The 15,377-nt window shown below is 36.0% G+C and overlaps 1 protein-coding gene and 1 non-coding gene across 2 annotated transcripts; both read right to left on the reverse strand.

Moving 5' to 3' along the window:
- Positions 1 to 207: 207 nt before the first annotated feature.
- LOC142861469 (U6 spliceosomal RNA) lies at positions 208 to 313 on the reverse strand. The gene has a single exon (XR_012912694.1). It is a non-coding gene; the product is annotated as a U6 spliceosomal RNA (small nuclear RNA).
- A 1,078-nt stretch (positions 314 to 1,391) lies between these two features.
- On the reverse strand, positions 1,392 to 11,107 carry LOC105880363 (putative ankyrin repeat domain-containing protein 26-like protein). The gene is made up of 5 exons (XM_075993420.1): positions 10,593 to 11,107; positions 7,391 to 7,505; positions 7,055 to 7,228; positions 3,121 to 3,242; positions 1,392 to 1,744 (listed from the first exon to the last, which is right to left on the reverse strand). The coding sequence occupies exons 1-5, from the start codon at positions 11,105 to 11,107 to the stop codon at positions 1,603 to 1,605; spliced, it is 1,068 nt and encodes a 355-aa protein (XP_075849535.1). The 3' UTR covers positions 1,392 to 1,602.
- Between the last annotated feature and the right edge of the window lie 4,270 nt (positions 11,108 to 15,377).

Raw genomic sequence — 15,377 nt, forward strand, 5'->3', positions numbered from 1 at the left:
TCTGAGATAAGTACCAATAACATATTTGCATGATAACATTATAGATATACAATACTCAACTCCACTGTCATTTCATAGTGCACTTTACACAATTCTCTTCTTAGTGAAAACCACAATTTTAATATTGGGTGACATCTGTTTTGCTTTGACACACACTGTTTCCTTGGAGCTAGTCAGCAAATAGGCAAATGATATTCAAAGGACTGCACAAAATATGGATGCTTCATAAATTTCCATACCATCCTTGAGAGCAAGGACCATGCTAACCTCCATTTTCTTTCAATTTTATTGTGTGTGCTGATGAAGCAAGCACAAAGCCCTGCGTGGACACTGATGAGTCATGGATGAGGCTTGGCCCTGTTAAACCCAACAACCTCCTGTTTATTTCTTTATTTATTTAATCAACAGAGGAGCCAGTCAACCAATTAACCTACTTTAGACTCAGAGAATTCTGTTGACTGGCTTCCTTGTGTGGTGGAATTTGAAAATATTTAATAAACTTGAAGTACAGATCTAAGTATTCATAGCTTGGTAGATTTTCACTATGGAAAACAGATCACTTGAGGGACCAACTACAAGACTGTCACCATAACTCTGCAGAAAGATGAAATGTAACTTTCCAATACCTAAGAAAAGGTACCACACAGGGGAAAAAGGAGGCTTAGCACACAAATCCACTAGCAAAGAAGAAAGGAAGCTCTAATATCTTCCAGCAACACTATTTGAAACTCTCTGACAGTTTAGAACAATCCCAACTATTTGCTAGAGGGAAGACAAACAAGGGCATCAAGGGATAACTTATCAAGTCTAGGCTGAGATGAGCGCACCATGTAAGGTTGCGAGAGTGGACGGGGGGCCATTTTGCTCACTGTGTGTGTGGCTATCGCTGGGAGGCCCAGCTGCCAGAGCAGGGCACTGGTGCTTTAGGAACAATGGTTGAGCATATGCGCCTATGCATGTGAACTCAAAAAATATGTAATGTTGAAGTCTAAGTATGGATCACCATGAAGACTGAGGAATGTGAATCTGTAAGGGCATCCTGGTTGCAAAGGTCAATCATTTCTAGATAGCAAGACCAGTGTCAAATGCAACAACAGAATAAAAGGAGACAATAGAATAACTGAAATGTCCTTTCATTCCCCTCCTTCTGACTTGTAAAAATGACTGTCTTCTTTGCACTTAAAGAAACCTTTAATTTCTTCAAAAATTCAAGGAGGAGGCTATAGGAGATAGCCCCTAGGGGACAGTACAAAATTTTCTGTTAACCAGACACTTCAAGACCCATATAACTAATTAGAAGAATCAAACATGTCACATGATTATTATCCCATGCTGAGGGGTTATTCTTTGAATGAAATGGACATCATTGATATCACTAAAGATAAAGGTCTTAAAACTCCTGAAATAAAGAATTCTGTATTTATTACTACTCTTAACAATTTTAGCCTTTTGTTTGATTTCTGGCTGATGAACTGGACTAACTCACTGCCATTCCCATACTACCTGAAACACACCATGAAATTTCACCTGATGTATAAGATACAAGACTTATAATTATTTTAAAGCTCAATTTAGTGTTAATTAGTCTTTTAATGTAAATACTTACATATTTAAACCACTAGCAGTGGGATAATCTTTTGCAGTCCATCCAAAGATATCTTCAGAGAAAACATCAAGATCTTGCTCAAGAAGAAGAGTGACTGTACTTGGTGATTTACAATGTGCAGCAAGCACAAGGGCTGATCTAAAATAACAGAGAGAGAACTTCATGCCTAGGAACTTTAATAAAGTTATTTAAAATGCAGATTAAATATACATTACCAGCTGAATATTTTGCCTGTCAGTGTAGAATTAACCGTTTACATGTACTAACTGGCACAAGCATCTTGGATGCTCAAGTGTTCATCTTTGCAAATTACCACCAACGTTAAAAGGAAGGGACAAAAAGGGAGCCTTTTGTCTCATTAAGGTATGACATAGTAGAAGTTGGTCATTCTTTGCTGAGATCACTTATCTAAAGTAAGCAAAGTATTAAGTGAAGTACTGTCCATGTCTTCCCTATTTTGTACTGTAATACAAAGTCAACTAGGAGTCAGTTAAGTAAGAGCTATCTGCAGGCTTAAAACAATTACATCAATAATAGTGATAAAAATAGTAGTCACATTAGTTTCAGTTAATGATACTGATGAGCATGCGCTGGGCACTGAATTAAATGTTCTATATATAATCTTACTTGTACACAAGCACCCTGGAAAGGTATATTGTTATTCTCCTTTTCATATGAGAATATACATTTGGTGGTAAGTAGTGTTGCCAAGGTCACACACTTAGCAAGTGGGAAAGCTAGAATTTAAATTTGAATTCTTATGTGAATCAAAAGCCTCTTTTCCCTTTATCATCTACTTATGGCTTATCTTCTTCATTAAAGAAAAATGTTATTCAAATAAAGCTGTCTTTTCTCATAACAATTAAGAAGAAAAAAACTCAAAATACATTAGAAATAAAAATGATAAAAAAGCTGATGAACCCACAGTATCTAGTTATAGCAATTGATAATCCTTTAGGAATTACCTAACATCAATATTCTTCAAAGAAAGCAACTTAAAGCAAAGAGTCATCAAAAAGACAAAATGATTTTCAACTTCTATTTATGTTTCATGTAGCATTTTTGAAGGAAAACTCTAGAAGAAGCAGAAGTTAAAAATATTATAAAAGGATTAAGAACTTCAATATTGAGTCATAAAGTACACTAAAAGTCCACACTTTAATAAAACTAATATGAAACCTCTTTAGCTGATATAAGATCACATGATCAAAAACATCAGATTACAAATAACAAATATCAGTCAGCATTATAAGAGATGATGAATCCTACTGCATACTGTTCTTTAGGTTGCTCAGTCCACATAGTTGCTTTTCTACCTAACTGATGATTTGTGTTGATATTTGTCACTGTATCCTCCCAAAAATTATGTTAATCTTCTTGTTCATTTAATACTTCTGACTTGAGTGACTCTTACTATCCTAAAATAACATTCACATTTTTTTATTTTTTTTTTATTAATAACAGCTATAACTTGGAGGTGGATACATTTTTTTAAAAACCACTAAATACTATACCTTTTCATTTTATCTACTGCATTTACATTTGCATTCTTCTTTACCAAAAAATCTATCATTTCCTCCTTTTTTCCACTTATAGCAAGTAAAAGTGGAGTGAGGTGATCCTGTAATACAGCAAAATCAATTTATCATTCACAAAATTTCATATTTCTCAATTGAACTGAAAATTTGATGTAAGATCCTATGAACTTAAACATAGCATACAGAAAGGAAATGAAAGGTAGTTTCATCCTCTCACCCCTCTATGCTTTCCCATGTGCTGCTCCTTCCCTGAGAAACTCCTCTCCTCTCCCTCCCCACACTAACTCCTGCCATCTCAAAAACTCATTTCAAACATTTATAGGTTCCAAGAATCTTTGTTTCTATCACAACATTTACCATGGTATACTGTCATTATTTTATTGTTTTCCATCCAAACCAAGAACTTCTTGAGGGCAGGGGTTGTATCTTTTATTTCCACATTCCCAAACCCTAAGATGTAGTAGTAAATGCTTCAAATATTTTTATTGAATTAATGATCTCAATTATTATATCCACAGCAATGTTTCTTAAATGACATTCCAAAGAGTATTTATTTACCAGAAGTTAAAGACTGTTCCCCAACAGAAAGATTCTATGACCATCTATGCCACAGAAAGGATGCAAAGCTGTATATCATATGTCCAGCAATGAAGAAATCTCTCAAACTTTGCCTAATCTCTATTTGACAATACTTTTTTGGCAAATTACATGTGAAGAATTAAATCTTGAGAGATACAGTTTTAAGAATTTTCCAGTAAATGTGTAGGTTTCCTCCAGGTGATACAAACTCATGGGATTCTCTTCTATCAGTGGTGTAGGACCCCAGGTGCCAATAACAGGCACCCTTTCTCCAATACTAAGGAAATGGACTCTGAATAAAGGAGAGAGGTGTCAAATGAACTTCAATTCCTTATTATTACGTGGTCCATGTTGTTTCTCCTATGACAAGATGAAAGATGTTTATCTTACCTGTTAGAAGCCTCAGTATGACTTTTCTCCTCAATTATGACAATCCTGGGATGCTAATGCACAACTACTTTATTATACTCTGCTTGTATTCTGATTTCCATTTTAATTGGTACTTACAAAGTTATTTTTACTTTATGCAAAATATAAATCAGAAATAAAAATATAATGGCTTATCAATAAAAATTCTAATAGTGATCTCTGTGGATTATTGTAGCATAATGGAAGCCACTAAATCATTTGCACTTCGTAGTATCTATGCTGAGGAGAAAGATATAATGTTGTCTGAATTATACACAGCCTAGCCAACTATAACCATGAGTAACTTAGAAAACTTATAGGCTTTCTAATAGGAGTATGATTATTTATGGTATATATAAAGAAAAATAGATTTTGTTAAAAAAAACTTCTATATTCTAAAATCCAATCATATTACTAATAGATTAACATATAATATAGATGACATACATCATCAACAAGTATAAACTATCTTGAAAACCTTGAAATCATTTCAAAATATACTATAAAACAAGATTTCTCCTCTCAAATGCTTATGTAGACAAAGTAGGTGACCTTAACATGTGAAGCGCCTAGGTGGGCACAGGAGCAAACTGGAGAACATACACCTTGTATAAAGGGGGAATATCTGCACAGCATAGCAAACAGTAATATGAGCTCAAGGGACAATAGGTTTGATTCTTAGGGGAAGCCTGAAACCCAGGTTCCTTCATGTCTCCTAAATTTTACATGTGGACTCAATTTATGGAGGCAAACTAAACCTCATTATGGGCTGCGTTTTGACTATAGTCCTTGTGTTCTAAAATTTGCTAAAGATGTTTCCAAATAGTTGTGTATAAAGCACATACATATATGTGATATCTTTCCTTAGTATCATAGGTTTTCCAAAATACCAAACCCTAACATGTAATAAAAGTTGCTATTAAGACTCATAATACTCACTTCAAGAATTTTTCAGACATCTGTTTATTTACTGTCCATTCATGTTCATTTTTCCCCAATTGTTAACCAAATTGTTATCTTATGTGGGGTTAGGGTTAGGGTTAGGGTTAGTTCATAGGACTGATAAAACTAAATTATTAAAAGAATTCCTATCTATGTTCTTAGGAACTTCAATGCTTTCAGTGTTTAAAACTGCCATCCTCATTATGCCAAAGCTCTATGAACTTAACAGACATACAGAGATAGTCCATAATACAGCTGCATCTGAATAAAAGGTTATGCTATGATTCTCACTGAGAAAACCCTCTTGTAGTAAACATTTGTTGAACGAATCCCCTGAATGTTAACAAAGAAATGTGAAATCCTTAAAGGGCCTGCTTCTACTTAATGAAAGACTGTCTATAAGCAAATTTCTAACAAGTTTCTGAATAGCAGTGAACAATTGTTAAAGAGAAGGAAAAAGGTGTTATCCTATAAGCTGATAGATATTGCCAATGATATTCTTTTGAACTGCTCAACCACAGAGCTAGAGAAAGGCAGATAAAGTCAGACTAATATTATTAGAAAGGAGAGATTTGAAGGAAGTAGCACCTATCAAACTCCATTTTTTCTGGCGATTTCTTTAGCTTTTGAAATATGGGAATTCACATATTATATTTATCTCTTCAATGGTTCTTAAATATGAGTGCATCAGCATCTCAAGAAAAATTTTTTATTGCTTAGAGAGAGGGTCTTATGTTGCACAGGTGGACATGAACTCCCGGGCTCAAGTGATCCTCCTGCCTCAACCCTCCAGAATAGCTGGGACAACAGGCATATATGAGTGCACCCAGCTTTGGAGAAATCAGTTTAAATATATATGTCCAGGCCTTTTTAGATTTACTAAATCAAAGTCTTCAGGGATTAGCCAAGACTTGTAGATTGTTAAACAATTTCCCCAGGTCACTGTGATATACAGTTCTAGCTGACAATCAGTGGAGTAGACAATCACTTCAGTGTTGTATCTCTCTCACATAGCCAAGTCCCTTTATCATTTGGAGATTTGGCCAAAAACAGGAAATATTAAGACATGGAGTTATTTACCGAAAACTCCATTTAATTTTACTGCATAGAGTTAGAACAGGGACTAAGAAACTAAAAATACAACTTGATTTTGCTTTTTATAAGCTCTGTATCTCCCACCTTCCCAACAAGAAATTCCAGTGGAGTCTTGTCTAAGTGGCAGTTTCTACAAAAGTAGGGTAAGAAGTCAGTTAAGTACTTATTCTTCCCTCTTCTGAAGTCTTTTCCACATCATCACCACCTATTCACTGCCAATCTGGTTTCCTCACAGTCCCCCTAAAATTGATTTTTGGGCAAGTTTACAACTCACTAACACTCTTTCCCAAAATGAGAATTATTTTTCTGAAAACTGAAGAGCACTTTGTCTAAGCATATAAACTGGGAACAAACAAACACACAAAAAACATCTTCATTGTATTTTCCCTAAATTACCTCATTTCCAAACTGGCCTGCATATTTCTGATTGGTTTTTTTTTTTTTCCGTTTCCATTTTTCTCTCTTAAGATTTGCCAATTAGAGATAAGTCACTTTTATATAAATTACATTTTTAGGGAACTTGTCAACAGCAGCAAGACTTCCATTTACTGTATAATGCTTTAGGTATGAAATTTAAGATAAAGTCTATTTTCAGGACATATTTGGCTTCCCTGGGTTGTTTTATACGAATTAGAAAAAAAAAAACTTGAAAAAACAAGTTTTCCTTTAACAAATGCACGGTTTTCACAAATATTAACCATGAATGTATAAAAGAAAGCTGCATCCTCTAATGCTTCTTTAAATGTTTAAATATTTAAAGCAAAATCTTAGACAATTATTTCAAACTATTTTCATTCAGGGAATATTTGAGCTTCCAAATATGGAAAATTAATGTTTACATATGTCAGTGTTCAATATTTCGAAAATAAAGTTCGTTGATCTATACCTTGTTTATTGCTTCTATATTTGCGCCATGTGAAAGGAGTTTTTCTGTGATCGATGTGTTCTCATGATAGACGGCGTAGTGAAGAGCTGTGTTGCCATAGACATCACTGTGATTCGGATCCGCACCGTGTTCCAACAGGATGGTGGCACATTCCTCTTCCTGGCATTGTACCGCCTATCAGTGTCAGATCAAGAAATACATCATAAATTCTAGGAATTTGAAATAAACATTCCACAGATTCCACCACCTAGTTATGTTTAAATAAAATAAATTTATTCTTATTCTGTGTATTGAAATCAAATCCATCTCATACTGAAATAGATGGCTGCTACATACCTTAATCAGAGCTGTCCTTTTTTTACTGTCGGGGACATTGAGCTTGCATTTTCTGTCCACAAGGATAGTAACCACTTTTGGATGGCCATTGGCACAGGCCAAATGGAGAGCAGTCCTGTGAAAGTGAGAGGGATTTTTAGGAAATTGTAGTGCACTATCTTAAAATATACAGTGATTCAGGTAATTGTAAATTTTAAACAGCATGTTATTCCTCCACCTTCAAAACAAATCAAATATGTAATTTTGTGAAGAAAGTACAATATTTATTGGCTCCTATTCTTCACTACATTAATAAAAGAGCAGCTTATTTGAAAAGAAAGAGCTTGGTTTTTGGAGTCAGTTCAACTTGGGTTAGCATCTTACTTTAACCTCTGTCAATTACTAGCTATCACCTGGCCTTTTCTGTGCCTCAATTTCCCCTTCAATAAAAAAGGCAAAAAAAAGTAGCTATTTCATAGGACATCCGTGTGATGCTTAAATGAGAATCTATACAAAGTATTGTGAACAGTTCCTAATGCAAATAATAGCTCAATGATCGTTAGATAATATCATTATTACTACTGTTAAACAAAGACAACATTTTAATTAAGTAAAATGATACAATTACACCTACTTTGTGTTTTTTCTTTTCCAAGACTAGAGATAACATTGTATTTCAATGATGCTACTGTGCTCATTTTCTCACATTTTAACATCACTGACACTGGAATGGTGCTTTTTATTCATGACTTATTTAAATTATAATGAGCAGCATTTAAAAACTACCTCATTGACAAACAAAATAATGGGGCACCACACAATCAATGGTGTCCTATATTAAGTGAAATATGGCATCTACAATAGGTCTATGGCAGTTCTAGTGATATAATTTTGCCATTTATATAAATTTCAGAATCCCATTACTGGGCATCTACTCAAACGAAAACAAGACATTCTATAAAAAAAGACATCTGTACTTGAATGTTTATAGCAGCACAATTCACAATTGAAGAGATGTGGAAACAACCCAAGTGCCCATCAACACAGGAGTGGATTAATAAAATGTAGTATATGTACACCATGGAGTTCTACTCAGGTACAAAAACAATGGTGATCTAGCACCTCTTGTATTACTACCCTGGACAGAGCTGGAGCCTGTTCTACTAAGTGAAGTATCACAAGAATGGAAAAATAAGCACCATACGTACTCACAAGAAAATTGGTATTAACTGATCAACACTTACGTGCACATATAATAGTAACATTTGCTGGGTGTTGCGCAGATGGAGGGGGAGAAGGTGATGGGTATATATTCACACCTAATGGGTACAGTGTGCACTGTCTGGAGAATGGACATGCTTGAAGCTCTAACTCAGGTGGGTCAAAGGCATATGTAACCTAAACATCTGTGCCCCTGTAATATGCTGAAATAATTTTAAAAAGTTATGATAAAAGGTTGAAATAACAAAGATTTTAGAACCAAGTAATTCTTACTTTGATTTTCAAATAACTTCAAAGCAAAGAAAACCCAGGACTCAAATGAATAGATATGTCTCCTTTGTTCAATATTTAGATTTATATAATGTGTGAGAATCAGATATTTTCAATGTTTAATATTAGTATTTAATAGTGTTACAAATTTTAAAAGGGCAGTTAAAGCTCATCTTTTATAATTTTCCACCTTCAGAAATGCTTTCATTTGAAAGGAGGGAGGAAAAGTTTTAACTGAATTTAAGTCCTAATACTCCAATTTTAAATATCTCAATTGCTCAGGCTGCTCAGGTAAATAGGAAGTTTTTAAGGATGGATGTGTCCAGAAAGATAACAGAATATGTCTGCTACATAATAGGTATTCACATTATGTTGGATGAATAAATGGATTAAAAAGAGTTGAAAAGTTCAATATTTTAAAAGAAAACTCTTATAAAGTGATAACTTTGTAATAGTAACAATCATTTATATTTGCTATTTTTCATTTTCATAATGATACAACTAAAATATGATTAATCTGAACTTTTTGCATATAAATAATACATATATAACAAAACAGATGCACATTATACAAATGTATATATAATAAAATCTTCAGGAACAGATAAAAAGATCCCCTTTACTTCTAAAAAGCTAAAAGTTGGTAGAAGACTCTAATCCACAAAAAAATTAAAAATAAATTAATAGAAATTTAAAAATTATTTCTGTCTCTGAATCATATTACTGCTCTTCCCAGGGATCATGTCATTAATAATAAACTTTTACTAGGACTTTTAAAGCATACATGCTAATTGCAGAAATCACAGATAAGAAAAAGGAAAAAAATTCACTTATAATACAAATGCCCAGATATACCAAATTTTATCACATTTTGTACATATTTTCAGCTAACATAAGACCACAGTGTGTTTGTGTATATGTATAATCAAAATGATTTTTATTCTTACTTGATATACCTAAATACTCTTCACATGTCAGCATACATATATATTTATGCCACCTTCTATGGTCACATTTTTCCATCCTATGGACACAACCAAATTGATCTATAAAATCCATCCTATGTGTTCCTCTTAATACATTATTATTTTAAGAAGTGCTGAGAAAAACAAATTGTATGATCTCTATTTCTTGAGGATATTTTAGTAAAATGGAATTGATGTGTAAAGGGCATATATATTTTTTAAATGTGTAGTTACAGTTGCTGCCTTAGTGCAGTAGGCAGCGTGTCAGTCTCCTAAATGTGCATGTAGTTACCACCAAGTTGTCTATTTGAAAAGAAATCAGCAATATAAACTATAAGCACCAGTATAAGTATTTTCAATATTTAATATATAAGTATTTAATATCTTCATTCTTGCAAACTTTGTGGATAGATTAACAGTATCTGATTCCTCTTGTAATTTAAAATCCTTCTCTTAGAAAGGACATTATTTTTTCCTACTTGTAGATCCTCAAAAAATGTACTTTGCCCAATTTTAAATTACCAGTTTTTTTCTTGTTCCCTGAGTAAAGGACACACTTACGTAGGTGTACAATGACATAAAATGGATACTGAATTTCATGCAAAGATGTTTGGCCCAGAATTCGATACATTATGTGAATTATTACTCTCATTATGTACCTTTCTATAATGTATATAACATAATGTTTTAAAATGTGTACATTAAAAATAAAACACCGTATATACTTGTGTTAGTTAAGTAGCTAAAATTGGCGATAGTTCCATTACCTCTTCTGTCTGTCTCTGGCATCCAGGACCTTCTTCTTCAGAGAAAGGACCTGCTCCACTTTCGCTACATCACCAGCGCCGGCAGCCTGGTGAATTTTGCCGAGATCTTTTTTCCGGATGTGGTAGCATGGCTGTAGGAAGGCGCTGTCACCAGCCTGGCCTTCCAGGCCGACCCTGGTCTTGCCCCAGCTGCTGCAGGGGCCGGAGGGCGGCGCGCCCTTGTCTCCCCCAAATGAAAAGGTCTTCTTCATGGTGGTGGCCGCCGGCTTCGGAGGAGCCTCAGCCCACTCCCACCCCAACCCCAACCCCCTGCTTATTCCCCGCCTCAGGTGCCCAGTGCTATCAAGACAACCCGATCTGACCACAACCTTCTTTTCCTTTTCAAGGAAAATCTCAGCTTCCAATAACTGACAGGAACAAATCGCCAGGCAGAGCCAGGCAGCACCAAGCACAGCCAAGCACAGCCAAGTGGCGCCGTTAAAGCAAGTGCGCGTGCGCGCATCAGAATGTGACATCCCTGCGCATGCGCACAACTGCCAACGGAAAAACCGTACCTTCTTTGACGCCCCTGTAGGTGCACGGTGGGTCGGAGCTGCTAGGTCCCCACTGCCTGCATGTCGTGCACCTGTGCGGGCTGGCTGGGCTCGCGCGGGGCTGCCTCAGCGTCCTCGAGTGCACCACCCACTGGGTCTGGCCTATAGTGCCATGGCATCACCCTAGCTCATGGCAACCACAGAGCCCTGAGATTAAGCAATCCTCCTGCCGTAGCCTCCTGAGTAGCTGGGACTACAGGCATGGACCACCATGCCCAGCTAATTTTTGGCATATATATATATATTTATTTCAGCATATTATGGGGGTACAAATTTTAAGGTGTCAAATAATGCCCTTTCTCCCCCTCTCCCCACAAGTCTGAGTTTCCAGCATGACCATCCCCCAGATGGTGCACATCTCACTCATTATGTATGTATATACCCACCCCCTCCTCCTCCCACCTGCCCAATACCCTATTACTATAGTTCCTATGTGTCCACTTGGGTGTTGCTCAGTTAATACCAGTTTGCTGGTGAGTATATGTGGTGCTCGTTTTTCCATTCTTGGGATACTTCACTTAGTAGTATGGGTTCCAGCTCTAACCAGGAAAATACAGGAAGTGCTATATCACCATTGTTTTTTTTTTTTTTTTTTTTTTTTTGCCTAAAACTATGGTGTTCAAACCATTGTTTCTTAGAGCTGAATAGTACTCCATGGTATACATATACCACATTTTTGGATTAATGGCCACTTGGGTTGTTTCCACAGCTTTGCAATTATGAATTGTGCTGCTATAAACATGCATATATATTTTAGTTGTCCAACTAATTTATTTTTAATAGAGACAGGGGTCTCACTCTTGCCCAGGCTGGTCTTGAACTCCTGACCTTGAACAATCCTCCCGCCTCAGCCTCCCAGAGTGCTAATATTACAAGCGTGAGCCATCCCACCCAGCCCAGGCTTAAAATCTTGTTGCAGTCAAAAGCAACACTCTTTTACCAAACAGAATGTGTAGCACCCTTAGTTTCTGTTTACATATTGTGGAAGTGGGAAATAAAGCCAGAAGATATCTTGACCTACACGATTCTTTTCTAGGATTCATATATCAATTCCTTAAGTAAAAGTTGTTCTCTTACATGAACATATATCATCAAGAACATCACAGATAATATTTTAATGTTGTTAGAATTATTTTCAAAGAAAAAAATACCACTCACATCCACTATACCTGAACTAGTTTATTTACTTTTTTATGTATTTACTGCCTGAAATCCCCTGGAAATTGTAAGCTCCTGAGAAGATAGAGGCTCTGTCTTGTTGTTGCCAAATCCTTACTGCCTAAAACAGTAGACTAATAGATGTTCAATAGTTGTTTTTGTTTTGTTTTGTTTTGCTGACTAAGCAAATTTATTCAGCCTTTTATAGTAAGATGTAGGCTGGGCATGGTGGCTCACGCCTGTAATTCTAGCACTCTGGGAGGCTGAAGCGGGAGGGTTGCTTTAGCTTAGAAGTTCAAGACCAGCCTGAGCAAGAGTGAGACCCTGTCTCTACTATAAATAGAAAGAAATTAGCCAAACAACTAAAAATAGAAAAAATTAGCAGGGCACGGGTGGTGCATGCCTGTAGTCCCAGCTACTTGGGAGGCTGAGGCAGGTGAATTACTTGAGCCAGGAGTTTGACGTTGCTGATGCCACAGCTCTCTAGGAGATGCAAGAGAATGAGACTCTGTCTCAAAAAAAAAAAAAAAAATCAGGAACCTAGGCCAAGTTAAGACTACAATGATAATCATGTTGATGAGTATGGTGTTTAGTAAACAATTACTATGTGCCAAGCCACTGTTCTGGTGGTTTATATACATGTACCCACTGAATCCTCATGTCACCCACAGACAGTGTGACAAAAACAATAGTAAAATATTAACTGCACAATTCTCCCAACTTTTATGTTAAAAAACTTTCATAATAAAATGTTTTCATGAAAATAATTAAGGTAGACACAATCATTTACTACCTTTAAATACAATGTTACTCCAGTTTATTCCACTTTCAATTTTCTGCTTTGTAAAAGAGCATTTATAAAAAAATACAAAATTTAAAAAAAAAAGAGCATTTATAACAGTTCTAACCAAGGAAGTCTGCAGAGTGGAAAGCCAATACCTGGGTGGTACTTTTCTCTACTAACATGGCTGGATGGTACTTACAGACACACCCTTCTCTCCCTTAGACTGCTGGGGCACAGGGAGTGCATCTCATTCATTTTGTGAGCCCTGGGCAGTGGGCATTTAATGTGTGGGAAGAGCAGGGTTTTGGAGCCAGAAGCGTTCATATTTGGGTTCTTAAACTTACTGGCTGTATGACCTTGGGCAAATTATTCATGGGCTCTAAACTTCCATGTCTTGTCCATAAAAAGGAAGTAACCTCCATTTGGCAGTCCAGAGGGTTCAATGGGATGGTATCAGTAAAGCACAGCATGTAGCTTCTAAAAAGAGCTTAAAAAATAGTAGCCCATATCTGAGATTGAGTCAGACCTGGATCCTTGGGCTGTCACAGAACTACCGGGGAACAAAATCCCAAAGGAATCACTAGATGATAGCAGTTCATTTCATCAAGACCAAGGTATTATGTCAACCCATTTCTAGGACAAACCTCATTCAACTGCTTCTTCTTTGGTTTGCTTTATCCACACCCTACCTGTTACTTGCAACATGCATCCTGGGGACTGACAATTCCGAGCGTGATCCTGGGACAGAACCATCCCCCTTGATGGAAAATTCAGGCCTCTTGAATCAGAATCTGCATCATAAAAAAATTCTCAGAATATTCAAGTTCTAGTCTACATTAGATGGGTTTTCTTATGGTTCCCTTTTGCTCATTGATAATAAATCTCATTTGTCATTACCAGAGCCATTACCAGTCCTTTACTCTCTTTATCTTACTTATAGTCCTAATTTCTTTTCATTCTTTAGGATCTGCTTCTCACTGTACTGTCATTTTTTAAAAGTCTGAACATGACACTCAGTCTTATCTTAACTATGAATATGGTAAAAAAAATTAACTTATTAAAGGACAATCTGCTATTTTGAAAATATTAACTATATGGGTACATGGATATAGTCCACCCCCCTTATCTGCAGTTTCACTTTCTAAGGTTTCAGTTACCCATGGTCAAACACACTGTGAAAATATGTGAGTACAGTAAGATATAGATAGAGATGATATTCACATAACATTTTTTTAGTATATTGTTATAATTGTTCCATTTTATTACTAGCCATTGTGGTTAATCTCTTACTGAGCCTAATTTATAAATTAAGCTTTATCATAGGTTTATATGTACAGTAAAAAACATAGTATACAATATATAGAGTTTGGCACTATGAAAGGTTTCTGGCATCTACTGGGGGTCTTAGAACATATCCTCCATGGATAAGGGAAACTACTATAATTAAATTTTTAAAACTTAATACATCAATAAGATTCCTCTTCTCAACTGCCAAGTTTTGTGTTGTCATGATTGATTTCATATGCTCAGAGTATGCTGGATCAAGTCAAGATACCTCAGCCAGGCAGGTAAGGAAGCTCACATAGCCCCAACCTAACTGCTCAGTCTGGCCTCCTACCGCTCTGTGCCCCATGCTCCATCCTTCAAGCTCTCACAGGTCTCTGCAACTCCCAATAGCCCTAGTGACACTGGGAGCAGTGACTTGCATATCCTCTCACTGCTACCTGAATACTGTACTTTCTCTTTGAAAATAGTCTACTATCTGAAGGCCTAGTGCTGACTGGAAAATATGGAGGGAGTGCTAGAATTGGAAATCATAGCTTTGTAACCATCAGGGTAAAACCTAGTTTAGGCAAGAATCATTAATGTGAATGCATAGCACATTACTATGCATAACGTGAATGCATAGTACAAGAGAAAAAACTGTACAAGCCAGAAATCAGACACCATCAAAATGTGATAACCACAGAAGATACCACTCCATTTGTGCAAGTAAAACTAGGATTGCATAACTTGAACTTAATCATGTGGAAACAAACCTTACATAAACCCCAAATAAGAAATGTTCACCCACCAAAAAGGACTCTGTTCTAAAAACAAACAAACAAACAAACAAAAAACACTAATAAAAACATTCCAGGATAAAGGAGATGAGAGTCATGACAGCTAAACCTAATTCTAGGCTGGATCCAGTACTAGAAGGGAAAAACGGTTATAAAACATATTATCAGATCAACTGTCAAACTGGAA

Source organism: Microcebus murinus, chromosome 16 (genome assembly GCF_040939455.1).
Source record: "Microcebus murinus isolate Inina chromosome 16, M.murinus_Inina_mat1.0, whole genome shotgun sequence".
Taxonomy (NCBI): Eukaryota; Metazoa; Chordata; class Mammalia; order Primates; family Cheirogaleidae; genus Microcebus; species Microcebus murinus.